The 27,724-nt window shown below is 40.6% G+C and overlaps 1 protein-coding gene across 1 annotated transcript; it reads left to right on the top strand.

Moving 5' to 3' along the window:
* Window positions 1–1,926: 1,926 nt before the first annotated feature.
* etfa.L (electron transfer flavoprotein subunit alpha L homeolog) lies at window positions 1,927–26,512 on the top strand. The gene is made up of 12 exons (NM_001095385.1): window positions 1,927–2,029; window positions 2,291–2,440; window positions 3,894–3,975; window positions 5,700–5,782; window positions 5,901–6,000; window positions 14,630–14,740; window positions 16,038–16,139; window positions 18,155–18,223; window positions 18,760–18,842; window positions 21,900–21,965; window positions 23,039–23,119; window positions 26,273–26,512. The coding sequence occupies exons 1-12, from the start codon at window positions 1,994–1,996 to the stop codon at window positions 26,309–26,311; spliced, it is 1,002 nt and encodes a 333-aa protein (NP_001088854.1). The 5' UTR covers window positions 1,927–1,993; the 3' UTR covers window positions 26,312–26,512.
* Window positions 26,513–27,724: the final 1,212 nt, after the last annotated feature.

The following is a 27,724-nucleotide window of genomic DNA, read 5'->3' as shown; positions in this document are numbered from 1 at the left end:
CCTGAGTAAAAAGCTCTAGAAACTCTCTGTTTGTTTAAGATAGGAGCTGCAGTAGTAACATGGTGTGACATCACTTCCTGCCTGAGTCTCTCCCTGCTCTGGGCTCAGATTAGAGTAGAGAAGGGAGGGGGAAGAGGAGCAAACTGAGCATGCTCTTGCCCAGGGCACTGAGGTGTAAGCTGAAGGCAGGAAGTCTGAAACAGAAGCCCATGAGTACACAATAGAAGGAAAGAAATGTGGTGTTTCTTTTGACAGGGGACTCAGAGCAGCATTACTTTGGGGGTTTACTGGTATATTTAGATGGACCTTTCTGATAAGGCTTACTTAGTTTTAACCTTTCCTTCTCCTTTAAGTTAAAAAACAGGAGAAACCCATGCACTGTAGGAAACAGTGTTATATTTGTATCCTCATGGGTTATTATTCCTCTGATGAAGCTGATTAAACGCGAAACGCATCTGCGCCATGCAAAGACATTACTTCCGAAGCAGCCTGAGTGCAGACACGCAGTAGAACGCTGGCTACCCAACTAGTATGAGTATCAACCGAGCTGCTCAACTCTTAATTGTGAAGTAAATGATTTTAAAAGCCCAATTGTAAGAGGATTATTTTTAGTTATTTTATACAAATAAAAGGTTTTACACTATGGGCAACGTGCCTATGTTTTGACCTTCATTTTAGACCGCTGTGTGAGGGACTTAATGGCAATTTAAAAGGCAACTAAACCTACGTTTACTGAACACAGAGTAAAAATTGACACTGAGTGCAGGAGGAATTTAACCATAAGTAGTGCACTATATGCTCCTATCCTTTCTGTCTTGTTTATTTCTCCTTTAGCCTTGCATTGCTGATCATATTTGGATGTTCATTGGGAACCATAGTAGAGAGACTGTGTGAAGATCGGAAGCTAATCAATCCCATTTGAGACTACTTGACTGCTTCAAAAGTGGCAGCCACAACCAAACACACTAAAGAAGGCATAACTATTAAACAGGAGATACACTATATATCGTTCATTCTATATTCGTTCATTCTAGTTGCCCAGAATACTAAGCAGTCAGTGGTATCTGAATATTGCAAAAAGTGCTTTGATTTGATTGAATCCCCAATTGCAATGCTGCATTTAACGCATTCACAAAGTACAATCCCTGCTATTAACTTACTTAAATATATATATATATATATTAGAAGTAGTGGAGATCGCACTCACAGGTCTTAATGTAGAAAAAGAACATTTATTTTGTAGAAAAAGAACATTTATTGTGGACAAGTGCTGAATTTCCTCTGCCCCCGGTGTCTCCTTCTGAACTTGATTTTGTTCCCTCCACACTGTGTATTTATTTCCGTTTGTGTGACACCTTTTCCACTTTGAGAAAGGCTGTTGTATCAGCCGAAACGTCAGCACTTGTCCACAATAAATGTTCTTTTTCTACATTAAGACCTGTGAGTGCGATCTCTACTACTTCTAATTGATGTTACCGATCGAGGACTGCACCCAGGCACACTTGACCTCCATTTCGTGAGTGTCTCAACAGGCCCAGACTGGCAGTCTGTGGGTTTTGGCAAATGCCAGCGGGGCTGCTGTGCGATGCCATAGACAGTCGCTATTTAGTGGGCTGGTGGGGGGCTGTGGGGCCTCTTTGAACTTAAAATGCCAGGGCCTATTTTGACTCCCAGTCCAGACCTGTGTCTCAACTCTCATTGATATTTTCTGCATTATTGGCTCTGACTACTGAAACCAGTAGAAGTCAGCTGAAAAACACGTTTACTTTGGATCTTTGTTTTCATGAGGCGGTGTATTTCCTACTGCTCATGCCGTTGTCTCTAATAGATTTTAAATAAATACGTTCTATTTTCACCCTGTGCTTAGGAGTCTTTGTCCCGGCCACTCGGCTACAATGAATTTGACGTCATCAGTTTGCGCCAGGTGGTGACTGAGTCACTAGCTGAAGCTGTCAGTGGTCGGGTCACCTCTGTGTCTATCCGAGAGTTCAACATGTACCGAGCATTGAGTACCGGGAGGCAGAAGGGGGTGAGTAGTTTCTGACCAGTCGGTCTCCTCTAATTACAGTAGCACGTTGTGTTGGAGCAGCGCAGTTACGCAATGAGACTACACAGGACACATAGAAATGCCTTATATAATTTGCTTACACAACTACAGTTCTTTCCTCATATGTAAGCACTCGCTAAGAAGCGTAGAAGTAGAGTGCTAAGTGCTAACATTTGGAGGTTGGACGCCCCTCTCTCTCCAGCAGAACAATGTGAAAGTGATCCCCTCTGCTTCTGTCTATAGACCCCAACTCTGCGCCGACTCCTGAGTGCCCTGGTTATTGCAGAGCATGACACCCAGCAGGTAACCCCGGTCACTCTCAGCGCCATAACTGCTGCCAAGAGACTTGGGGGAGATGTATCCTGTCTGGTGGCTGGGACCGACTGCACTAAGGTAGGTCTCTTTGTCATTAGAGTGCACACATTCGTTTATAATTACACTGACTTACAGTCACTTACATCCTCATATCTTCCTAATATTCTTTTACTTACAATGTCACTCGATCTACCAGTTAATGTTACTCATGGTAATAATATGACAACAGTTATGCACAATATATGTAGTATTGCATTCTATTGTACTCCTACAGGTGACGTGTAAGAGACCATACTAGTTCTGAACTTACTTATTGACTTTATGGAGTCCTTTCCATTCTGCTTCGCTTTCCTCTCTACTAGGCTGCCTCTGTGCCATGGTTTACCTCTCACTTTATGGCTCTCTGCTTTATGTTCTGTCTCAACTATGTATATTCCTACACACACTCCTCTGTGTTAGGGCGCCTGTGTCCTGCGTCTCACCTCTGAATTAGGACGATCATGTCCTTTGTCTCCCCTCAGTATTAGGACGCCTTTGTCCTGTGTCTCCCCTCTGTATTAGGACACCTATGTCCTGCGTCTCACCTCTGTATTAGGGCGCCTGTGTCTCCCCTCTGTTTTAGGGTGCCCGTGCCCTGTGTTTCCCCTCTGTATTAGGGCACCCGTGTCCTGCGTCTACCCTCTGTATTAGGGCGTTTGTATCCTGTCTCTCCTCTATATTGGGGCACTTGTGTCCTGCGTCTCCCCTCTGTATTAGGGTGGTTGTGTCCTGCGTCTCCCCTCAATATTAGGGCGCTTGTGTCCTGCGTCTCCCTCTGTATTAGTGCATCCATGTCCTACGTCTCACCTCTGTATTAGAGCACCCGTGTCCATGGGGTCTCCTTGCTGTGTTTTCTGTCCTTCTATGTTCTGCTCCTTACTGCTCTCTGGTACAGATTCCTCAATTCACGCTGCCCCTCTGTGCACCTCCCCAAGGCATCTTTCTACAGTCTGTCTTGTAAAAGCAAGGAAGTCTGTTTTTTATTCTCTGTGTTCATCCTATTACAAACAGCTAGGCCATATTGGATGCAAGGATGTCAATGTAACCAATCATTCTCCAAAGAATATAACTTTATCAAATTATTAGTAGATCTGTGTCCTTTAATCATCATGATGCCAACGTATGTATTTTGTTTCATGTCACCTCCTGGGCATCTTGCCATATTTCTTGTTGGCTAGACTGTGTTAATTCAGTTTATCTCAAACAGCTTACACTTATGCTATTGTGCAAGACACATGGAAGAATTGTTTCTCGAACATTCCATGTGCTATATTTACGAGCAGTAGTCACATCTCACATAAGCTTGAATATAATTTCAAATAAATGGGTAATTTTAAGGATTTTTTTAGGAATTTGTTTTGTATTTATTTGTTTCTGTGACATACTCTGTAGCAAATGGGCATAATTGTGCCCTCTAGACAAGGGGTCTAGATTTTTATCTGTACAGTGATTAATACCTTGCATCGTGTTCTGATGGTATTTATGGTCTCAGGTAGCAGAGGAGCTGGCAAAGATACAGGGAGTGTCAAAACTGTTCATATCACAGCATGAATCGTACAAGGGATTTTTACCAGGTAAGGGTCACGTATTATTATTATTGTCTTAATATTCTGTCAACTTTTCCCTTATTTTTTTCCCTTCAAATCTATTTCTCCTGTTTACACAAAGAATTAGCTGGCTACTAACTATAAATACATCTTTGTTTTCTCTCATGCTTTCCTTGACCATTCCTAACTTACTTTCTTTCACTATTAATAAACTACTTTTAACTCCACTTTGCCACCTGTACTTAAAGAAGGAAAAAAACTGGAACAAAAAGAACAGTCAGGTTACAAATGATGGCATACAACAGCTGTAGGGAAGAACATTCACTCTCCCAAAACGGATGCATTTCTTTTGTGGAGTTCATTTATCTCATTGGTGTCCTTTAACGCTATGGGACAGTGGTTGCAACTTGCCATGATGTGGTTAGATCCATTGCTGAAAATCAATATCTTTCCTTGTAGAGAGCTATGTAATCTGTTGCCAGTCAGTAAATAAAAAAATTTGAATGTTTTGCTGCTTTGTTGTAAGCTAGAGTGTGGTGTAGAGATTGGCACCTATACTTATTGATTTTTTTTAAATATTTTTATCCTTTATATAGCGCTGACAGCACTTTAAAGAGATTGTTCATTGGTCACATCAGTCACTGCCCCATTGGAGCTTACCAGCTAAGGTCCCAAGCAAATTCACACACTAGACTAGGATCAGAGGAAACCCACACAAGAGGAACAAAGAGACTTCTTGCAGAACATCTTTGGATTGAAACTTTGTACCCCTTTCTTGCCTAAATCCAGCTGTTCTCAGGCAGAACTTAACTATTATGATGCTCTCTCTCGGATGCCATCACAATAGGTAGAGGAAGGGGCCAGAGAGGGCTGAATTTTTAACTGCCAACACACACAGTATTTAAAACAATTATACGATTTACTAATAGGAAAGAGCAAATGCTTTCCAGTCGATTCTTTCAGGTTCAGTGACACACACACACCAAATTATCTGGGAGTTAACTCACACACACACAGGACCGCCATTAGAAATCACGGGGACCCACCCACCCTAGCGCCCAAGCCCCGCCCCACCCCAAACCCCGCCCACTCCACATCACAGTTAAAAGACCACACAGACATCGGCAATAAAAAGTAACCCCCCCACATACACAAGTTATAAAAAGCTATTGATGGTCAGGGCCCCCTTATAAGTTTAAAAAAAATGTTGGTGCCAGGGCCCCCTAACAAAAAAAAATCGGGGCCCCAAAACAAATATTTTTTAAAAAAACATTGGTGAAGGGTCCCCCTTACAAGTTAAAAAATTGGGGCCCCAAAAAATTTTTCTAAAATAAAAAAATTTGCACCAGGGCCCCCCTTACAAGTTAAAAAATATTTTTTTAAAAAAAGCATTGGTGTCAGGGCCCCCCCTTACGAGTTAAAAAAAAATTGGGGCCACAAAAAAAATATTTTTTAGAAAAACATTGGCGCCAGGGCCCCCTTACAAGTTAAAAAAAAATTGGGGCCCAAAATTTCTTTTAAAAAAAACATTGGTGCCAGGGCCCCCTTTACAAGTTAATTTTTTTTTTTTAAGTATTACCATTCTGCAGGATCAGAGGCATTGGCAAAATCCAGTTGTACATTCTTCTTAGTACTTGATAACATATTTGAGCTTGTCCATTTTTGTTTCAACTAAAAATAACAACACTGATTACTGGAGTACAGTTTGATGGAAATAGTACGGTAATAATTCTGTCTTTCTGTCTTTAAAGAGGAGCTGACTCCACTGGTTTTGGAAGCACAGAAGAAGTTCAATTTCACTCACATTTGTGCTGGAGCTTCAGCGTTTGGAAAGGTGATTAGGCCTCAAATGATTCTTGGTTGTATTAAATAGTAAAGCTGGACAAACACTAAAAAATAGAAGAAGAAATTGCTGTCATCTTGTGATGTTTTTATTCATTATTTGTATCTAGAGTCTTCTACCAAGAATTGCAGCAAAGCTTGATGTGGCTCCTGTATCCGATGTCATTGAGATTAAATCTCCAGATACATTTGTAAGGGCCATCTATGCTGGTGAGAAATCTTTATTAAAGAATGTAAAGTCACATTGTTCTCATCTGTTTCCATAGTACATCATTCTATTATTTATATGTTAATGTTAAAACTGACAAATTATTTCTGTAATCATCTTTTGTAGCTAATGTTTTGGTTTATCATAAGGGCATAGACTGATTGGGTGGAAAGGAAAAAGAGGGAGGAAACATGTTTTGGATATACCATTTTTTTTATCTTGAAAGTGGGGGATTCACTAACTTAATACTTTTGTAGAGGCTTTATGTTACCCCATTTTTAATATGTTGTGCCTTCTTTAGGTGACCTTTGATAGTAGATTGTGTTATTATTATTGCGTGAGTATTTAGGTACAGTAGTATCAGGTCCTACCTTCCCTACATGTTCCGTTTAATATTAATACTTCCTGCTGTTTTTGAGTCTTGTCTCATCAACATACAATCCATGTCCTAAGACGAGAAATCCCAGCAGAGCTTTGACATATGACCTACGGTGATATTTGAAAGAATCAATAAGCAGTACATGTTTAGCCCAAAAATAAAGTTTAAAAAAAGGTAAAGCACCACACCTTGTAGTTAAATAATCTGTATATGTAAGGTAATAGTCCAAGGGAATCCCCACAGTCCACCCCAGTCCAAGGGTGTGAATTACATTGTAGAATATCGATGTATAGTGGGTTTTTCCCAGGAAAAGTGAAAAAATCAAAAGTATATTAAAAGTATAAAGTCATTTATTAGGACAAAAAATGGCCTAACGTGTTTCATGCCTGTCGGGGCACTTACTCATAGGCTGCTACAGTAATATTTTCATTTTTATATTTGTTTTTTATTTATTAAAGGACAAGGAAAGCATAATTCATTGTGGCAGATTTGGATGTTGCATGTGCAGTAGGGTAATATTTCTACACTATCGGGTGGTGGCACACGTAGCATTCCTTTGAGATTAATCATCCATAACGAGTCTTGATAATATAGTTACATAGTTAAATTGGGTTGAAAAAAGACAGTCCATCAAGTTCAACCCCTCAAAATGAAAACCCAGCATCCATACACACACCCCTCCCTACTTTTAATTAAAATTCTATATACCCATACCTATATTAACTATAGAGTTTAGTATCACAATAGCCTTTAATATTATGTCTGTCCAAAAAATCATCCAAGCCATTCTTAAAGGCATTAACTGAATCAGCCATCACAACATCACCCGGCAGTGCATTCCACAACCTCACTGTCCTGACTGTGAAGAACCCTCTACGTTGCTTCAAATGAAAGTTCTTTTCTTCTAGTCTAAAGGGGTGGCCTCTGGTACGGTGATCCACTTTATGGGTAAAAAGGTCCCCTGCCATTTGTCTATAATGTCCTCTAATGTACTTGTAAAGTGTAATCATGTCCCCTCGCAAGCGCCTTTTTTCCAGAGAAAACAACCCCAACCTTGACAGTCTACCCTCATAATTTAAGTCTTCCGTCCCTCTAACCAATTTAGTTGCACGTCTCTGCACTCTCTCCAGCTCATTTATATCCCTCTTAAGGACTGGAGTCCAAAACTGAACTGCATACTCCAGATGAGGCCTTACCAGGGACCTATAAAGAGGCATAATTATGTTTTCATCCCTTGAGTTAATGCCCTTTTTTATGCAAGACAGAACTTTATTTGCTTTAGTAGTCACAGAATGACACTGCCCAGAATTAGACAACGTGTTATCTACAAAGACCCCTAGATCCTTTTCATTTAAGGAAACTCCCAACACATTGCCATTTATTGTATAACTTGCATTTATATTATTTTTGCCAAAGTGCATAACCTTGCATTTATCAACATTGAACCTCATTTTCCAGTTTGCTGCCCCAGTTTTCCAGTTTAGACAGATCACTTTGCAAAGTGGCAGCATCCTGCATGGAACCTATAGTTCTGCACAATTTAGTATCATCTGCAAAAATAGAAACAGTACTTTCAATGCCCACCTCCAGGTCATTAATAAACAAGTTGAAAAGCAAGGGACCTAGTACAGAGCCCTGCGGTACTCCACTAACAACACTGGTCCAATTAGAAAATGTTCCATTTACCACCACTCTTTGTAGTCTATCTTTTAGCCAGTTCTCTATCCAGGTACAAATACTATGTTCCAGGCCAACATTCCTTAATTTAACCAGTAACCTTTTGTGTGGCACTGTATCAAATGCTTTAGCAAAGTCTAAGTAAATCACATCCACTGCCATCCCTGAATCGAGGTCTCTACTTACATTCTCGTAAAAAGAAATTAAGTTAGTCTGGCAAGATCTATTACGCATAAAACCATGCTGGCACAAACTCATAGTATTATGATTTGCTATGAAGTCCAGTATCTTATCCTTTATTAACCCTTCGAAAAGCTTTCCTAATACTGACGTCAGACTAACTGGCCTATAGTTTTGGGATCCTTTTTTGAATAGTGGCACCACATTAGCAATTCGCCAGTCTCTCGGCACTATGCCAGATCTCAATGAATCCTGAAAAATTAAGTAAAGAGGTTTGGTAATCACAGAGCTAAGCTCGCTAATTACCTGTAATGGAGTCCGAAATTAGTTTACAAGATGGCGTCCAAGATGGCGGCCCAATTATAGGTTTTAGCTTGCTATTCCTGGGTGTGTTCTTGTGATATTCTTGCCTATTTTGTGTACCGACCTCTTGCCTGATTCTTCGACTTCGAACCTCTTCTGCCTGGACTGATATTATTGCCTGTTTGACCATTCTCTCGTCTCATCCCTATTTGTACCGCGAACTTGGACTTTTGCTACCTCCTCCCTTGGTCCTCACTACCTCTGAGGCCTTTTGGCCTTACATTATAATTGGGCCATGGACCCTTCGGAGGAAAATCCAGCGCCGCCTGATGTCGGTGGAGCGCTTCGTGGTCTGGCTTCCCGGATGCAGTCCTATGAGGTACAGCAGTCCCATTTTGGTCAGGCTCTGGAAACAATACTGGCAAAGCTGTCGGCTCTAACACCCGCTGATCCTGAACCTGTACCTGTGGCTGCACTCCACGTCTCCGAGCCCCGCATTCCGGCTCCCCCACTCTACAGTGGTGATCCTGCAGCCTGCCGTGGGTTTATCAATCAGTGCGAGGTCCACTTTGCACTCTCACCCAGCCAATTCGTTTCCGAACGTGCCAAGGTGGGCTTCATATTCTCCCGCCTGCAAGGGAAGGCATTGGAGTGGGCTTCACCTCTATGGGAAAAGGAGGATCCTATTATCGACAATGCCAGGTCCTTCGTTCACGAACTTCGTGTGGTCTTTGATGCTCCAGGTCGGGCCACAGCTTCTTCTGCACGCCTGTTCCATCTTCAACAGGGAACTCGCCCTGTCTCGGAGTACGCTATTGAATTCCGCACCCTGGTTGCAGAGACTTCGTGGAATAATGACGGGTATCACGCTGCCTTTTACAATGGCCTGGCGATACGCATAAAAAGTGATCTGGTGTCCAGGGAAATTCCATCCCGTTGGGAAGATCTAGTCGCCTTGGCCATAAAGGTAGATACTCGGCAGAGGGAGTTTCAAGCTGAACTCGACAGAGAGCGCTCCCCAACCAAGAGATTCCACAGGTTCCAACCTACTCTGGCTCCTCGATTTCAAAGACCCTTCCTTCCCAATCCGGCTTCCACCTTGCCTTCTCCTACTCCTGCGGCTTCCTCTTCTTCTTCCCTGCCTGCGGAAGAGCCTATGCAAATCGGACGGGCCTGTCTGACCGAACAGGAGAAGCTTCGGAGAAGGGCGGCTGGACTTTGCCTCTATTGTGGTGGAAAATCCCACTTCGCCTATGAGTGCCCAGTGAAGCCGGGAAACGCCAACACCTAGGTAAGACTGGGGAGACTTACCTGGGTGGAATTGCTCCTTCTCCCCATTCTTCTGCTCAACGCTTCCTCCTTCCTGTGCAGATTCGTTTTGGAACCCAGACGATTTCTTCTGAAGCTTTCCTTGACTCCGGCGCAGCTGGGAATTTCATGGATAAAGTCTTCGCTGAAAGCCACTCCATTCCCCTGCGATCTCTGGCTGTTCCCCTTCGTGCATTGGCGATTGATGATCGTCCATTGTCTTCTGCTACAATTTCCCACTCCACCAATGAACTTTCTGTTATTGTGGGAACCATGCATCTTGAAAGACTGTCCTTCTTTTTAATTGATTGTGCTTCTACTCCCGTTGTGCTTGGCTTACCCTGGTTGAATATTCATAACCCAGTAATAGACTGGGCTTCGTCTCAGATTTCCCGATGGAGTTCTTTCTGCCAACAAAATTGTTTACCCACCAAATCCATCATTAAAGTTTCATCTGTGTCTTCAAATTCTTCTTTGCCCTTTGTTTATCAAGCCTTTTCTGACGTCTTCAATAAAAAGTCTGCCGAAGTCCTGCCTCCCCATCGTCCCTATGATTGCCCCATCGAACTCCTTCCTGGAACCATGCCTCCCAGGGGTCGCCCCTACCCGCTTTCTCCTTCCGTGAACCATGCCATGAAGGAGTACATTCAAGAGAATCTGCAAAGAGGCTTTATTCGTCCTTCCTCTTCCCCGGCTGGAGCCGGCTTCTTCTTTGTAGAGAAAAAAGATGGAGGTTTGCGGCCCTGCATTGATTATAGAGGTTTAAACAAAATTACTATTAAAAACCGTTATCCCCTTCCTCTCATCTCTGAACTGTTCGATCAACTCAAAGGGGCTTGTCTTTTCACCAAGTTGGATCTTCGTGGGGCGTATAATTTAATCCGGGTCAGAGAGGGAGATGAATGGAAGACCGCATTCAACACCCGCGACGGGCATTATGAATACCTTGTAATGCCATTCGGCGACTGTAACGCCCCCGCGGTCTTCCAAGAATTCGTAAATGACATTTTCAGGGATTTACTGGGCCAATACGTAGTGGTGTACTTGGACGATATCCTTATTTTTTCCAGGAACCTTGCTGAGCACCGTCTTCAAGTCCAAGAAGTCCTTTCCCGTCTGCGGAGAAATAACTTATTTGCCAAGTTGGAGAAGTGTTCTTTTGAAGTATCGTCCATCTCTTTCCTTGGTTACATTATTTCTCAACAGGGTTTCAGAATGGATCCTGCCAAGATCTCCGCTATCCAGGACTGGCCTCTCCCCACCAGTATCAAAGCTATCCAAAGATTTATTGGCTTCGCTAACTATTATAGACAATTTATCAAGGGGTTCTCATCCAAAATTGCTCCCATTCTTTCTCTTATCCGAAAAGGGGGTAAGCCTCAGCATTGGCCATCTTCAGCTTTGGAAGCATTCAAGAATCTTAAAGCTTCTTTTTCTTCTGCTCCCATTCTCAGACACCCTGAACCTTGCCAGCCATTCTTCATTAAAGTTGATGCCTCAGATGTCGGTGCTGGAGCAATTTTGTCCCAAAGAGCGTCTACTGATGGAAAACTACATCCTTGCGCTTTCTTCTCGAAAAAATTCACCTCTTCTGAACAGAATTATGATGTTGGAAATCGTGAGTTACTGGCCGTTAAACTTGCCCTAGAGGAATGGAGACATTTGCTGGAAGGCTCTTCCGTCCCTGTGACCATCTTTACGGACCATAAAAATCTAGAGTATATCCAGACACTCAAACGCCTCAACCCTCGTCAGGCCAGGTGGGCACTATTCTTCTCTCGTTTTAATTTCATTCTAACTTTTCGTCCTGGTGCTAGAAACAAGAAGGCGGACGCTCTTTCCAGAAGCTTTCTTCTCGAAGATATCTCTTCTGTCGAACCAGAATCCATTGTACCTCCTACAAAGATCATCGCTGCTCTATTTCCTTCCTTGGCTTCCCAGCTATTGTCAGTTCAATCCTCTGCTCCTGTAGGAACCCCTGCTGGTATTGCTTTTGTCCCTCCTGAACTCCGTCATTCCATTCTGGTTCAGTCCCACAGCTCCAAACAGGCCAGGCATCCTGGAATCAGAAAAACCACTGAACTTCTGTCTCGCCTTGTATGGTGGCCTTCCCTAAGAAAGGATGTCAAAGACTTTGTTTCTTCTTGCTCTGTGTGTGCTGTATCCAAGTCTGGACGTTCCCCTCCTAAGGGGCTACTCCTACCGTTACCCATCCCTTCTCGCCCATGGACTCATCTATCTATGGACTTCATTGTGGATCTCCCTAACTCCTCTGGTTATACAGTTATTTGGGTGGTAATTGATAGATTCAGTAAAGTCGCACATTTTACTCCTCTTCGGAAACTCCCCTCTGCTCCTGAACTTTCTTCATTATTTATTAAACACATTTTTCGCCTCCACGGTTTCCCTGCTGAAATTGTCTCTGACCGTGGTTCTCAATTTGTTTCCAAGTTTTGGAGGTCCCTGTGTAAAGCCCTTGGTGTTTCTCTTCAATTTTCTTCTTCTTACCATCCACAGTCTAATGGAGCAGCCGAGAGGGTTAACCAGGCCCTGGAACAGTTTCTTCGATGCCATGTATCGTTGTGCCAAGACGATTGGGCGGATCTACTTCCGTGGGCTGAATTCGCACATAACAATGCTTTACACGTTTCTTCTGAAAAATCCCCTTTTTTTTTGTATGTATGGTCTTAACCCTTTGGCTTTTCCTCAGGACTTATTACTCACCAATGTCCCTGCCGCCAATGACCAAGCTGCCCACATGTCAGCCATCTGGCACGCCACTGTCGTCAATCTGGAGAAAAGTTCCTTGGTCCAGAAGAAATTCGCCGATCAGAGAAGAATTCCTTCCCCTCCGTATGCACCCGATGACAAGGTTTGGCTGTCTACACGGAACATTCGTCTCAAAGTCCCCTCTCCTAAACTTGGTCCCAAGTTTATTGGCCCCTTCTCCATCGCTGAGATCATCAATCCGGTGGCGGTCCGATTACAACTTCCCCCGGAAATGCGGATTCCAAACGCCTTCCATGTCTCCTTGCTCAAACCTGCAGGTACTTCTTCTTCTTCCTCCTCAGCTCCTGTCATGGTGGACGGTCATCAGGAATTTGAGGTGAAAAGAATCCTGGATTCCCGGGTTTTGAGGGGTACCCTACAATACCTCATTGAGTGGAAGGGGTTCGGCCCTGAGGAGTGCTCCTGGATAAGAAGTTCGGATGTCCATGCTCCTCTCCTGGTCCGAAAATTTCATCGGCAGTTTCCTTCTAACCCAGGTGGTCCTGAGGCCCCCCCTAGGGAGGGGGGTACTGTAATGGAGCCCGAAATTAGTTTACAAGATGGCGTCCAAGATGGCGGCTCCCTGGTTCCTCACGGACGCAGCCGGATGACGACGACCTCTTCCCGCACTCTGATTGGTCGCCGGCGACGGAATAGACGTCGGCGTCAATAATTGGCGCCGGCGTCAGTCGCACACGTCAGCGCGTCGGTCGCTGACGCCAGCGCGTCCGCGCGCACGTTATGACGCCGATGCGTCCAAATTGGCGCCAAAATCTGGGACTATATTAAGGAGCTCTGGGAATTCACCTATGCCCAATTATAGGTTTTAGCTTGCTATTCCTGGGTGTGTTCTTGTGATATTCTTGCCTATTTTGTGTACCGACCTCTAGCTTAATTCTTCGACTTCGAACCTCTTCTGCCTGGACTGATATTATTGCCTGTTTGACCATTCTCTCGTCTCATCCCTATTTGTACCGCGAACTTGGACTTTTGCTACCTCCTCCCTTGGTCCTCACTACCTCTGAGGCCTTTTGGCCTTACATTACCCTGGGATGAATACCATCTGGCCCTGGACCTTTGTTAATCTTAACATGTTCAAGTCTCTTTTGAATTTCTTCATGTGTGAACCATGCATCATTAGTTGTATTACTAGAATTGGGAGTGTTAAGAAGGAAACCTTCACTTACTAGTTCTTCATTTGTGTAGACAGATGAAAAATACGAGTTCAGAATCTGCGCTTTTATTTTGTTTTCATCAACCAGCTGACCCCCCTCTGATAGTAAGGGTCCCACCCCTTCCTGCTTCATTTTTTTACTATTGACATATTTAAAAAATAATTTTGGATTTTTTTTACTGCTTGCTGCAATATCCTTTTCTATAGCAATTTTAGCTTGCCTTATAGCTTCTTTGCATGATTTATTGGCCTCCTTGTACCTTATAAATGTTTCGGCTGTACCAGCTAACTTGAAAGCCTTAAAAGCACGTCTTTTCTTACCCACCTCAACACCAACGCTTCTATTGAACAAAAAAGGTTTTGCTTTGCAACGACGTTCCTTGCTTACAAGTGGAATATACTGACAAGTATATTTATTAAGCAGCATTTTAAAGACTTCCCATTTTTGTTCTGTGTTTAACCCTGTGAAAAGCATTTCCCACTTAATATGTTGCAGAGATGCCCTTATACTGTCAAAGTTTGCACGTCTGAAATTTAGTGTTTTAGTTACTCCCTTATAGAATTGCTTCTGCAACAGAATCTCAAAGGAGACCATGTTATGATCACTATTCCCTAAATGCTCACCCACACAAATGTTAGCATTTGGTTTCCTTTCATACCTAGATATACTGTAAAACTTTTAGGTATCCTTTCCTGCCTCTTTGTTTTGCTTGAAAAAAGGGCATGCAGCCCTGAAATGTTGCAGCATTATTTGTGTAAATATTAGATTTATTTGTATAACTATATAATTTGTAACTCACTAGCAACCTCAAGCCAGTTGTGTGACTTTTTATTTATGCAGGTAATGCTTTATGTACTGTGAAGTGTGAGGAGTCTGTCAAGATATTTTCTATAAGAGGGACATCCTTTGAGGCTGCACCAGCATCAGGTGGAAGTGCAAGCTCAGACACAGGTAAGACTGTTGTAAAGATTTAATTGGAATGCAGTGGATGAATTAATCCCCAGTCACTTTAATGATTAGCCCATTGTTCCAGGATTTTGTGGCTGTTGTTCAGATATGTTTTTTGTTTTGGACCACAGTCATAGAGAATATTGGAAACGGCTTTTATTAATGTAAGTCATGGTTCTCTTGGTATATTGACTACTTAAATAAAGTATAATGAGATGCCGATCAGAGGTGTTAATCCCGTGTTAATTGTTAAGTATTATTGTGCTAACTATTTGAACAAAAATATGTTTTATAGATGCAATGCTGATGATTTTGAGATGTATTAACCCTTTAAATAATCATCTAGTAATACATCTGTTCTGCTTTTTATTCTTATATTATTAATACATTCTAAATTAGCTTTTTTCCTCCCCAGTATTCTCATTAATTTCCTAACTGGTATCACAATCACATGACTATTTGCTACATGTCCATAAATTCAACAAATTAAGCTACACTACTCTATAGGGGTGTGTGAATAGAAACAGCTTGTATAAAATGTGAGGGACATATAGATCAACTGACACACCCATGTCTTAACCCTCTTCCGCACCCTTTTTTTAAATAGAAGGTCAAATATAAATCACTTTAAACAATGTATAGATTACCCTGATTTTAAAGCATGGGGATACTTCCCTGTGGATAATTAATACATGGGGTATTTTTTAGCTCATCATACTTAAGTTGGCTGACAAGAACCTTTCACAGCTCCCATTGGAGCTCTAGAAATGGGAAGGAACTTCTGTTTCCTCTTGTTATTGCAAACAGACATTTAGCAAATTGACATTCTTTACTTGCACTGTGCTATCCTACCCTTTAAAGTTTACATCAATAGAGAAGCTTAAAAAATATGCGCTTTGTGGAGATGCACCGAATCCACTATTTTGGATTCGGCCGAACCCCCGAATCCTTCGTGAAAGATTGGCCAAATACCGAACCAAATCCAAACCCTAATTTGCATATGCAAATTAGGGGTGGGAAGGGGAAAAATGTTTTACTTCCTTGTTTTCTGACAAAAAGTCACGTGATTTCCCTCCCCTAATTTGCATATGCAAATTAGGGCTCGGGTTCGGCCTGGCAGAAGGATTCGGCCGAATCCGAATCCTGCTGAAAAAATCGAATCCCGAACCGAATCCTGGATTCGGTGCATCCCTACCGCTTTGCTGTAACAAATCCAGTTCCTGTATTTATAGACTTACAAGCAAACAATGTTATTGGAAAATGATTGTTCTAATAAAAGCTTTTTATCCAATCTCTCTAGTGGCTCCATCTGCACCAGTTGGATTATCTGAGTGGCTTCATCAGAGTTTGACAAAGAGCGACCGTCCGGAGCTGACTAGTGCCAAGGTTGTTGTATCTGGAGGTGAGAGACTCACAATGCAAACTGTGTTAATTCCATTTTACAAAGGATCAGATCTAAAAAGTAAATAAAAAATCAGCAAGACTATGCCAGGGGTTTCTCAGCATTAGCCACAACTTCACTCCCATGCTCCTCACATGTTACAGTGGACGATGTTGCTACTTCTAAATAGAGTAAACTATAGTGCCAGGATATTGCACACTCCTTGTTCTGGTTACAACATTCTGTAGAGGAAAGCCTGTATCTTCAATAGTAATTTTGCTAGTCATATGTCAAATAGACACTAGAGCCAGAGCCACAAGTTTAGGAACGTTGCATGAAAATACAAAAACCAATGTAACTACATTTTCTAGTAATTGCTTGCCCACTTTTCTTAAGTAGATCCACACTGTTGGGTTGGACCCCTGGTAAGCAGCCTTATTGATAACACACTGGATATACACCTCTAATATACAGCTGACTGCTTATTGTCCATGACTGGCTATTTATAAGTTAAAACGCACATATAGGGGCACATTTACTAAGGGTCGAATATCGAGGGTTAATAAACCCTCAAATTCGACCCTCGAAGTAAAATCCTTCGAATATTGAATTCGAAGGATTTTGCGCAAATCCTGCGATCGATCGAAGTAAAAATCTAAGGATTTTATTCGATCGATCGAAGGATTTTACTTTGATCAGAAAAAAGATTAGAAAAGTGCTGGGGAAGGTCCCCATAGGCTAACATTGAACCTCGGTAGGTTTAAACTACCGAAGTATGTAGTCAAAGTTTTTTTTAAAGAGACAGTACTTCGACTATGGAATGGTCGAATAGTCAAACGATTTTTACTTCGAAACGTTCAAGTCGAAGGTCGTAGTAGCCTATTCGATGGTCGAAGTAGCTAAAAAAATACTTTGAAATTCAAAGTTTTTCTTTATTCGAATTCTTCACTTGAGCTTAGTAAATGTGCCCCATAGTCACCTGGTCGCAAAATCAATTACAATAATGTGAGACAAGTGAAAAAGCACAATCTTTCTGTGCACTTTTCTTTTTGCACTGCTCCCTGCTACACACGTTCGAATCGGTGAAAACCCCATCACCTATACACACAATTCTTTGGATTATTTCAGTGAACCAACAACCCTAATCTGTATATATCCGCAGTTCTTAACCTTTTATCACTAAGGCCTTAGCAGAGGCAACATCCAGGCCTAGCCTACATTGAAAAACACACTAGTGACATTACTCTATATGCTATAGGCAAGCTATGGAAATGCAATTTGATGGCTCTGTGTAGGAGGCGCTACTGTCGTGTTGCTATGTTTTAGGAACAAGCAGTCCAGTAGTGCATCACTTGATTTCCAAGCACATCCCACATTTTAAGAATCCTGGCTTCATGTCATTGCAACTTCACTGATATCTATTTTAATTGATCCCCGGTTATTCCTAGGTCTTGAATGCATAAAAAAGTAGCTTAATCACAGTTTAGAACAGTTACCCTGAGGGGCATACACCTTGTGCTATGTCATATGATTCATTCATTCATTCTACCCTTTGGTGTAGGTTCAGGCACATGAATCCCTTATACATCTGGTCAGGTAGTCAGCTGGTTAGGCCTTGTATATGCTTATGTGAGTAAAATTCACTTCATACACTACACACTTATTTATATGTGTTTAACACCTTTAACTTGTGCCCAACATGTGGCATTGTTTCTTCTGATTGGCGAGACTGCATGGAAACGAATTTAATAGAGACACCTAGATTTTTGAAAGAGCTATTAGCTCATGGTTTATTTAGCTACAGCCTGTAACATGGTTGTATAAGAAGTTAATTTACCTTTTCTCTGCAGGATATGCATACATTGTGCTGGCAGTATGATCAGCACATTGAGATTCTTTTGTACTTTTTCTAAATGGCAGATCTAGAAAAGAAGGATAAAAACTAAGCATGCTGAGCATCTACCAGTCAGATATAATCTAGGCAAATATCCCTATATTAAATATTTGCCCTTATTACTCTTTGTGTTTTATTTTAGGACGAGGTTTAAAGAGTGGAGACAATTTCAAGCTGTTATATGATCTGGCAGATCAGCTGAATGCCGCAGGTAATTTATGTATGAGAGAGCCCCACTGTAAACCTATAGGGAGTGCATATATAGATCATAACTGTATTATCAGCTACCGTTTCCCAGGTTTAGAATAACTAAAGCAAAATGTGTCCTTTCCAGGAAAGAATTCTCTATTCCATGAATATATTGTGACAGATACAGATATGTATCAAGTGCTAACTAAAACATTTATACATTCTGGGCAGCCATGTAGTGTGATACAGGGGTACAGTTGCTGGGACTCTAACAAAAACAGCAATATTAAGTACTGTAAACTTAGACAGGACCCTAGAGAAATAAGCAGTTCTGATGACAGCAGAAACCTTATACCTGTAGGTTTTTAGATAAAATAGACAGTTTCCGGGAAGAAGTAATGTGCATATGTCTGCAGTTTAGTTCGGCTGCTGCTAAAGTTGGGTACATTATGCATATAAGCATTTGTAAAATGTTTATTAATGTCTTGCTGCAGGCGTAAAGCCTAAAATGTTTCGTTCAGGGGGTTGATCAAATATTATTGTCTGTTTTGTCTGTAGTTGGTGCTTCCCGTGCTGCTGTAGATGCTGGCTTTGTACCCAATGACATGCAGGTGGGACAGACGGGCAAGATTGTTGCTCCTGTAAGTATTTCTAAGTGTTAGGCTAATGGTACATAAGATGCAGCCTCAGCTTCTCTCTGCCTGAATTTGCCATAGGTGGAGGATTGAAGTTGATATCAAGCTCACCATTTGCTGTTTCGTGACAGGCACCAATCGGCTGGAATAAGTAGCAAATTACATTCATCTGAAATCTGACAGACATATTGTTCTGACTTTGGCTTATCCACAGACCTTATTTGAATCTGCATTATTTATATATGACTTTCATGGGTGTGGTCTGTATGCATTATTATTATCACAGTTAACCTGCAGTTGTTGATGCAGATGCACAATGAAAATGAAACGCCATGCACTGATAGATGCAGTGATATTATTTTTCCAATGGAAAACAAATTTAGAAGGTTATAAATATATATATTCACTAATGGTCCTGTAACTCATGCAATCCAATACAAAGCAAACACAAGCTATTATAATCCCAGTCTTGATCTAATGGGTGCATGGTGCATTTGTGTGTTTACCTGCATTTGTCACAATATAGTAGGACAAATATATGAACTGAATAGTGCCTACAAATCAGGGAAAGGCTATAAAAAGATGGCAAATTTCCATTGTCCGTATTGTCATCAAAAACTTCCCTGACTTAAGGTGGCAGAAATAAGTTGCCTACTTGGTCCACCTTATAGGTCCGTCCACCTTATCGGCCCGGCCCTCCGACTGTCTGCCTGACCAATTTTTGGCCAATAATCAGCCAGTTATCAATCGGGTAGGTTTAAAAATGCCAACAGGAAAGGGACCGTGCATTTAGTTGTCTGCATGAGGACCCAGCATTTACCTGCAGGATGAGAAGTCTGCATTTACCATTGTTGTGGTCTGACGTTTTTGGCCAATGGCCAAATGATTATATTATAACGATGTAACCTAGCTCGAGATTGCTGTATCTGGGAAAGAGCTGTATTTTAGGTATGAGATCTTTAGATGAATGGCAAGTTTTATAAATCTGTGGGTCGATCTTAAACATACAAGACAGCCCAAGAAGATCTTAGAAATAAAAGTGATATGCAAGAAAGATTAGGCTAAAAGCCCTAAAAGTATCAAAAGACTTAGCAGGATGCCAAAGAGTTTTACAAGCTGTGATCCATGTAGGGTTGCCAGCTGGCCAGTATTTTACTGGCCATGACTGGTAATGATGGTTGACCTCAATGTTATAATTAGGGAAAAAATCTAAAGGAAGGCTGGTATTTTTTTCCAAAAAAGGTGGCAACCCTAGAACCATGCCAAAAATGGTTGACTAAATACTGACTTAACTAACTTTTGCACATCACAATTTTCTTTGTTCCTATGTTTAGAATTTTGAAAAATAAAATATAACTGTGCATTAACATCGGCATATAAGTTGTTTTCTAACACACGGATTTCTGCAGTAGTTGTTTCCTACTCTTCACTTATGAAATTAACTAAACGTAGTAATTTGGCCAGTGGTGCCCAAACTTTTGCATTCAACTTTATGTCTTCACTTCTAGCTGCAAGCAGGGTTAATTATTGAGATTAAAGGGAAGTTCAAAATGCGTCGGCCAAATAGCTTTTTATGTTTAACCCCTGGGGACCAGCACATCAACTGCTTTCAGCTAAATGCACTGACATATGAATATTTTACAACAATTTAATGTTTTTCCGGCTGCCCCCAAGGACTCGTGAATCAATTTGTGAAGCCTGTACTATTGCAGTTAAGGCTGACTTGGATAATTCAGGATGAAAGAGCCTGTCAGCCCAGAGCTTTTTAAAGGGTTTAATAAGGAAATAAAAGAAATGCCTCTATCCTTCCATCATCTGCTTAAAGTTTTATGGATGGAGTTTGTTTCACACTCTGCTGGCCAGCAAATCACGCAATTATTTCTGAGTGCTTTGTGTTTCCTTATTTCTCAACAAAATGCTGTAGAATTCTGGAATTTTGTTTCACTTTCAAATGTGTGCTGATACCTTTTATCAGAATTTACTGTAATAATTTACTATTTCCCACCATTTATATCCATCCTGCCAGCCTGTGTCCCTGAAGCTCTTGATCAACCCTCATGTATAACTACAACAGGATGCCTGCAGACTGGCCTTCCCTGTGTTATCCTTTTCATTTAACCTTGCACTGTACTATTAGAAGTGTTCCACAGGTGGTAGGACTGAATATTATTTTCTCTGAGAAGAAACATTACCCAGACTTAATTGGGGAGTATAAATCAAAAAGTAAAATTAAGAAGAAACTAAAAGGATGTATATGTTGTATAATGAGTACACCTGCCCACCTTGGGTAATGTCTAAATATACATTCAAATAACTGTTTAATTCATTGTAATTTATTGTACTACTCTTCTCCGATATCCGTTATATTCTCAGAACAGTTTCGACTGTTTTTATTAAATTTGATTGTAATGATTTTTCAATTAACAGGATTGATATTGAAACTGAAACCTAACAAGTTCATGTGTATGTGTTCATTCAATAAGGGCTTGGTAAGGTAATGTTATGGTTAAAGGGTGGGTCACCTTAAACTTAACTTTTAGTATGTTGTAGAATGGCCAATTCTAAGCAACTTTTCAATTGGTCTTCATTAGTTATTTTCTATAGTTTCTGAATGATTTGCCGTCTTATTCACTTTTCAGCTTTTAAATGGGGGGTCACTGACCCCATCTAAAAGACAAATGCCCTGTAAGGCTAAAAACGTATTGTTAGTGCTACTTTTTATTAATCAATTTTCTCTTCAGGCCTCTCTTATTCATATTCTAGTCTCTTATTCAAATAAATGCATGGTTGCTAGGGTAATTTTAACTTTAGCAACCAGATTGCAAACTGGAGAGCTGCTGAATAAAAAGCTAAATAACTCAAAAACTACAAATAATAAAAAAGGAAAACCAATTGCAAATTGACTCAGAATATTGCTCTCTACATCATACTAAAAGCAGCTCGTGTGTATAAAGGTTTGTCTCCAGTCTCCTGGTCACCCTGTGTGCTGTTGGTTGGGGTGAATAAGAGTGGTATAATCCTTACTGCATTCTGATTTTCAAGGAGTTTTTTAACTTTTCTCAGGAAGTCTACATTGCTGTCGGGATCTCCGGAGCTATTCAGCATCTGGCTGGGATGAAAGATAGCAAGGTAATTCTGTAATGTATAAATTGTTTGGGGGGGAAAATATCAAAAGATGACAGTTTGATGTTTAATTTGAATAGAAAATGTGTACAAGCATAAAAAAACATATTTTCTTCCATCTTTAAAAATGAATAATTAGGAGCAAGAGGCTTCATGTGCATTGGGGGTTACTACTTGAAGTGGCTACAAATGCCATGGTTCTGTCTGCAGCCACAAAACCGCTCAGGAAGGGCATGCTGGTGTATTTTAGGCATTTGTAGCAGGTGGCAGCATTTCTAATTCCATCCCACAAATGGACAACACCAGCACATCATCAAGAACTGGCAGGGGACACAAACTGTAGCCTGGTTTTATTTACTCATTTGCCTGTGGCATTTTATAACAACAAAGTGGCAAAAATGCCCCTTGCTTGTTATTTTGATCAACTCTCTGTATCCATAACCTTGCAATTCATTTGATTTGTATCATGTGAATATAATCCCTGTGCAGTCCCAGTACAACTTTTAATATGATTAAAGACTGTGACCTTTCAGTTCACCAGAAATAGACTTTTTCCAAAGATTTTCTGTGTGACCGTTTTACTAATATTGAAGTGTAAAGTTTAATTTTTCACCTTCTAAAGCAGCTCTAGAAGGGGGGGGGGGGTCTCCGACCCTGTAAACTGTTCTAAATTGATACATTTAGTTGATACATTTCTTGTCTGCTGAGCAGAATCCCTAAATTTCATTAAAAGCAGCTGCTAGAATTGATACAACAGTTGCTGAGATGCTGATGAGAAATGTATCAACTAAATGTTGCAAAATTGTAACCGTTTAGAGTCTGCACCACTGAGCTGCCAGACTCAAACATCAGAGACAGGGACATTCAACTTAGATTTTGGAAAAACGGTAAAAAATAAAGAATGGAAAATAATTGGAAATTGTTTTGTTTTGACGATTATCCTGTATTTCCTCCCTTCGATGCTTCTGCAATGTCTTTGTCTAACCCCAACCTATTCCTCATACCCTTGTATCTGTGAGACAAAACCATTTCCATTGGACTCACACAAACCTCATGTGTATTGTAATCTATATTTTCAGACTATTGTTGCTATAAACAAGGATCCTGAGGCACCAATCTTCCAGGTGGCTGATTATGGTCTGGTGGCAGACTTGTTCAAGGTAAATTGATTTGAATCTCTATGTTTCCCCTTGTGACTGCCCCAAAAGCATGTAGTATCCAAGACAACTTGTAGCCTAAAGGTCAGGTCCCACGTTCACAATCAGCAATTGATTAGAACAGGTATGGGATCTATTATCTGGCTGGTTTGGGACTTGGAGCAACATGTCTTAAATCTATTAAAGAACAGAAAAGCAATTCTTTTGTCATCAGTATAAATGTATATTTTTGTTAGTTAGTTACGATTAGTTCCAAGACATTGTCTTACTTTTTAAAATATTTTTTATAATGTAACGAGAGTGTCAGGACGGCCTTTTTCAGCAGGATCCGGATTTAGCCGAATCCTTCTGCCCGGGTGAACCGAATCCTAATTTGCATTGGGGCTGGGAGGGAAATCGTGACTTTTTGTAACAAAACAAGGAAGTAAAAAATGTTTTCCCCTTTCCATCGGTATTCAGCCGAATCTTTTGTGAAGGATTCGGGGGTTCAGCCGAATCCAAAATAGTGGATTCGGTGCATCCCTGATAGATGCATCTATGGGAGTCTTTGCATTTAATAACGGGTGTGCCCTCCTTGGGCAGCCATAACTGCAACTAAACATTTCTGGTAACTGTTGACCAGTCCTGCACATGAGCTTGGAGGAACTGTAATTTCTCCTTACAGAACAGCTTCAACTCTGGGTGGGCTTCCTCACATGAACTTCCTTTCCTGCTTTCAGGCCTTTCCACAACCAAATTCCACTCCAAAGCATTCACTTTCTTCTGCATTAACCATTCTTTGGCAGATCCATTTGTGTCTTGCTGCATGTCCCACTTTCTCTTGAGCTTCAATTCACTAATTACTGGACATTTTCCTACAGAATTTGCTGGTACCATTTAGAATTCCTAGCCCCATCAATGATGACAAACTGTCCTCTCCAGAGGAAGCAAAGCAGGCCCAAACCTTGATATTGCCATGTTTCACTGTAGGGTTACATTTTTCTGCTGTAATGCAGTGTGAGTTTAGGAAGTGTGTATAAAAAAACACTTAATATTTAAATAGTGTTCACAAGCTTTCAAGCACCAGTGTAGTCATAAAGCTAAGGGCATGTTCTCATATGGCAAGACTTAAAGTAAAGGTATTTCTTTCCCTTGTGGATTCCTGTGACTGGCAGCCCTGTTGTTTGTACATGATTAGGGACCCCTATTTTACAGGATCAGTTATGTGCCCGAGATGTGGCCATTTGGGAGAAGCAGGTGGCTCAGCCAGCACTGGCTGTTCCTGAACTAACGCCTGCTGGCAGATATAAGCCCCTGCACTTGCAGCAAACAGCATGTCGACAATTCCCCCAATAGATATTGTAGGAGCCTATTAATTCCACCTGCTGGAAATGTACATATGCTTAATAATTGAAGGAATATTTCCATCAGAGGAGATTTGAAGCGAGACTGCAGGACATGTCAGAACAGTGATAGAACCTCATAATAAACAGAGAGGGGAAATCTGGAAGCAATACAAAGTTACAATTGAACGATTCTCTTATGAAAGTAGTAGTAGTAGTAGTAGTAACAGTAGTAACAGTAGTAACAACTTTATTCCTGTGCCCTGGAGCAAGCTGTATGAATGTTGAACCGCTTGGTAGCAGTAATGCCAAACATTCATTCTGGCAGTCCATTTATGACCCAATAATTGGTTTATAATTACTATTTTTCCCTGATTGTTGGAGGATAAATGTCTAATAAAGATCCTAGAAAGCCAGCTAGAGTGACTCAACATAGCACAGTCCATAAGGTAAAGGGGTGGTTCACTTTTAAATTAACTTTTAGTATGATGTGATATTCTGAGACAATTTGCAATTAGTTTTAGTTTTTTTTTATTATTTGTGGTTTTTGAGTTATTTAGCTTTTTATTCAGCAGCTCTTCAATTTGCATCTTAAGCAATCTGGTTGCTAGGGTCCAAATTACCCCAACAACCATGCATTGATTTGAATAAGAGACTGGAATAGGAATGAGAGGCCTGAATAGAAAGATAAGTAATAAAAAGTAACAATAACAATACAGTTGTAGCCTTTCAGAGCATTTGTTTTTTTAGATGTTGTCAGTGACCCCCATTTGACGAGTCAGGGACGAGTCAGAATAAGGCAAATAATTAAAAAAAAAAAAAAAAGTATTGAAGACCAATTGAAAAGTAGCTTATAATTGACTATTCTATATCATACTAAAAGTTAACTTACAGGTTAATAACCCCTTTAGGAATCCTTGTTGTAGAGACCCGGAGAGATTGTAGCTTTCTGTAAAACAGAATTTTAATGTAACACAATGTTATACAGGCATGGAAACAATTATCCGCAAACTTGTCATCCAGAAAACTCAGAATTACGGAAAGCCGTCTCCCGTAGACTCCATTTTTAAAAAATGATTTCCTTTTTCTCTGTAATAATAAAACAGTAGCTTGTACTTAATCCCAACTAAGTTATAATTAATCCTTATTGGAAGCAAAACAAGCCTATTGTTTTTTTTAATGTTTATATGATTTTCTAGTAGACTTAGGGGCATATTTATCAAGGTCCGAATATCCGAACCTCGAATAATTTTGTAGTGTTCAAAAAACTAATAGATCTTGAAAAATTAGTAGTTTTTTTAAGTCCAATGGTCTAAAAACTCGGAATCCCCGGCACCTAGAGGCTCTCGAGGTCCTGTATAAGTTAATGGGGAATGTCCCAGAGTCTGCGCTGATTTCGGGGTTTTGGCGCAAAAACTAATTTTTACGGGAAACTCTAAACAATTTTTTCAGGGGAAGCTCGGAAGTTTGCCCGACCCTATTTTTTCGGGCTTTTTTCTTCATAAATAAGGTCCATTCAGGAATTCGGAGTTGCTCGAAGTTAGATATTAGAAGTACTGAGATAAATTCGGACCTTGATAAATAACCCCTTAAGGTGTGAAGTACATAATAAAAACCTTAGGTCCCATACCTGTATATTTCAAAAGCGGATTGATCCCCAATAATATCATGATAGCAAATACTGCCATAAATATGGGAATATCTTATTTCCAGCAATATACACAGTGTATAGTCACTGTGCTGAAATTGCTAAAGTAGAACATGTACTTTGTATACTTGACTTAATACATCATGTATTGCTTGTCATGTGACTGTATTCTATTCTAATGTTTAGGCAGTTCCAGAAATGACTGAAATAATGAAGAGAAAGTGACCTCTGCACTTGGATGAAGAAAAGGTGCTTGTTAAATCATCGGTGATCAAGCCTTAAACCCAAACAAGACTCTCATTCACCACTCACTGATCCCTGCAAAGTAATGGAATGTTGGCAAATTCTTTTTCTACAAGCTGTGGCTGATGCGTTCTAGCAATACTTCTGCTGCTTCAAAAATCTGGATTAAATATTTAATTGTAACACTGGTCGTTGCTTTTTAAGGTAAATCATTTTAAGTAGCAGCCATGGTACAAATGCAGTGCCAAAGAGGATTCCACTGATCTAACATTACCCTGAGATCTACAGTTGGAAAGTGAACCATGAAAAAAAAAGAAGAAACACTGTTTAGTTCCCCTGAGCTGACCAGCTTCCCATTGTGCTGGGGGGAACTGCAGGACATAAGCTTAATATAACTTAAAGGGATACTGTCATGGGAGAAAACATTTTTTTCAAAACACATCAGTTAATAGTGCTGCTCCAGCAGAATTCTGCACTGAAATCCATTTCTCAAAAGAGCAAACAGATTTTTTTATATTCAATTTTGAAATCTGACATGGGGCTAGACATATTGTCAATTTCCCATCTGCTCTCAGTCATGTGACGTGTGTTCTGATAAACTTCAATCACTCTTTACTGCTGTACTGTAATTTGGAGTGATATCACCCCCTCCCCCCAGCAGCCAAACAAAAGTACAATGGGAAGGTAAACAGATAGCAGCTCCCCAACACAAGATAACAGCTGCCTGGTAGAACTAAGAACAGCACTCAATAGTAAAAGCCAAGTCCCACAGAGACACATTCAGTTACATTAAGTAGGAGAAATAACAGCCTGCCAGAAAGTAGTTTCATCCTAAAGTGCTGGCACAAGTCACATGACTGGGGGCGGCTGGGAAATTGACTATGTCTAGCCCCATGTCAGATTTCAAAATTGAATATAAAAAAAATCTGTTTGCTCTTTTGAGAAATGGATTTCAGTGCAGAATTCTGCTGGAGCAGCACTATTAACTGATGCCTTTTGAAAAAACATGTTTTCCCGTGACAGTATCCCTTTAATATAATAATACTAGAATTCTATACTAAGGGATATTTATCTGTGTCAGCAGAGTGTCTATTTGCTATCAATGGGAAAAATTACAGTCCCCATTCCTAAGCCTGCATTACAAATCAGGCACCACTGGATCTATTCCAAGCAATGAATTATATATATGTGTGTGCATAAATCCTATGGGCTCTTACTCATCCAAGGCTTTTTGGATCAAGTCAAATTTTCCATCTATTGAGTAGAATATATAGTCAGTTTTGGGCAAAAACTGCAGTTGGAAAAGCTGTGTAACCACTGGACCACACCAGAAGCATTTTCTTCCTCCAAAAGAGAGAATTGTGGAGTGAGGAGGCATGTAAATCATTTGGAAGT

This window comes from Xenopus laevis, chromosome 3L (genome assembly GCF_017654675.1).
Source record: "Xenopus laevis strain J_2021 chromosome 3L, Xenopus_laevis_v10.1, whole genome shotgun sequence".
NCBI lineage: Eukaryota > Metazoa > Chordata > Amphibia > Anura > Pipidae > Xenopus > Xenopus laevis.
The sequence above is the reverse complement of the archived record's forward strand: the minus strand, read 5'-3'. Positions and strand labels throughout refer to the sequence as shown.

Bases quoted from the DNA above. Each gene is read 5' to 3' on its own strand.
- etfa.L (NM_001095385.1), top strand. From the start codon at position 1,994: ATGTACCGAGCATTGAGTACCGGGAGGCAGAAGGGG. The intron at 18,224-18,759 runs GTAATTTATGTA...TTTTGTCTGTAG, and splicing joins AGATCAGCTGAATGCCGCAG to TTGGTGCTTCCCGTGCTGCT. The intron at 18,843-21,899 runs GTAAGTATTTCT...AACTTTTCTCAG, and splicing joins CGGGCAAGATTGTTGCTCCT to GAAGTCTACATTGCTGTCGG.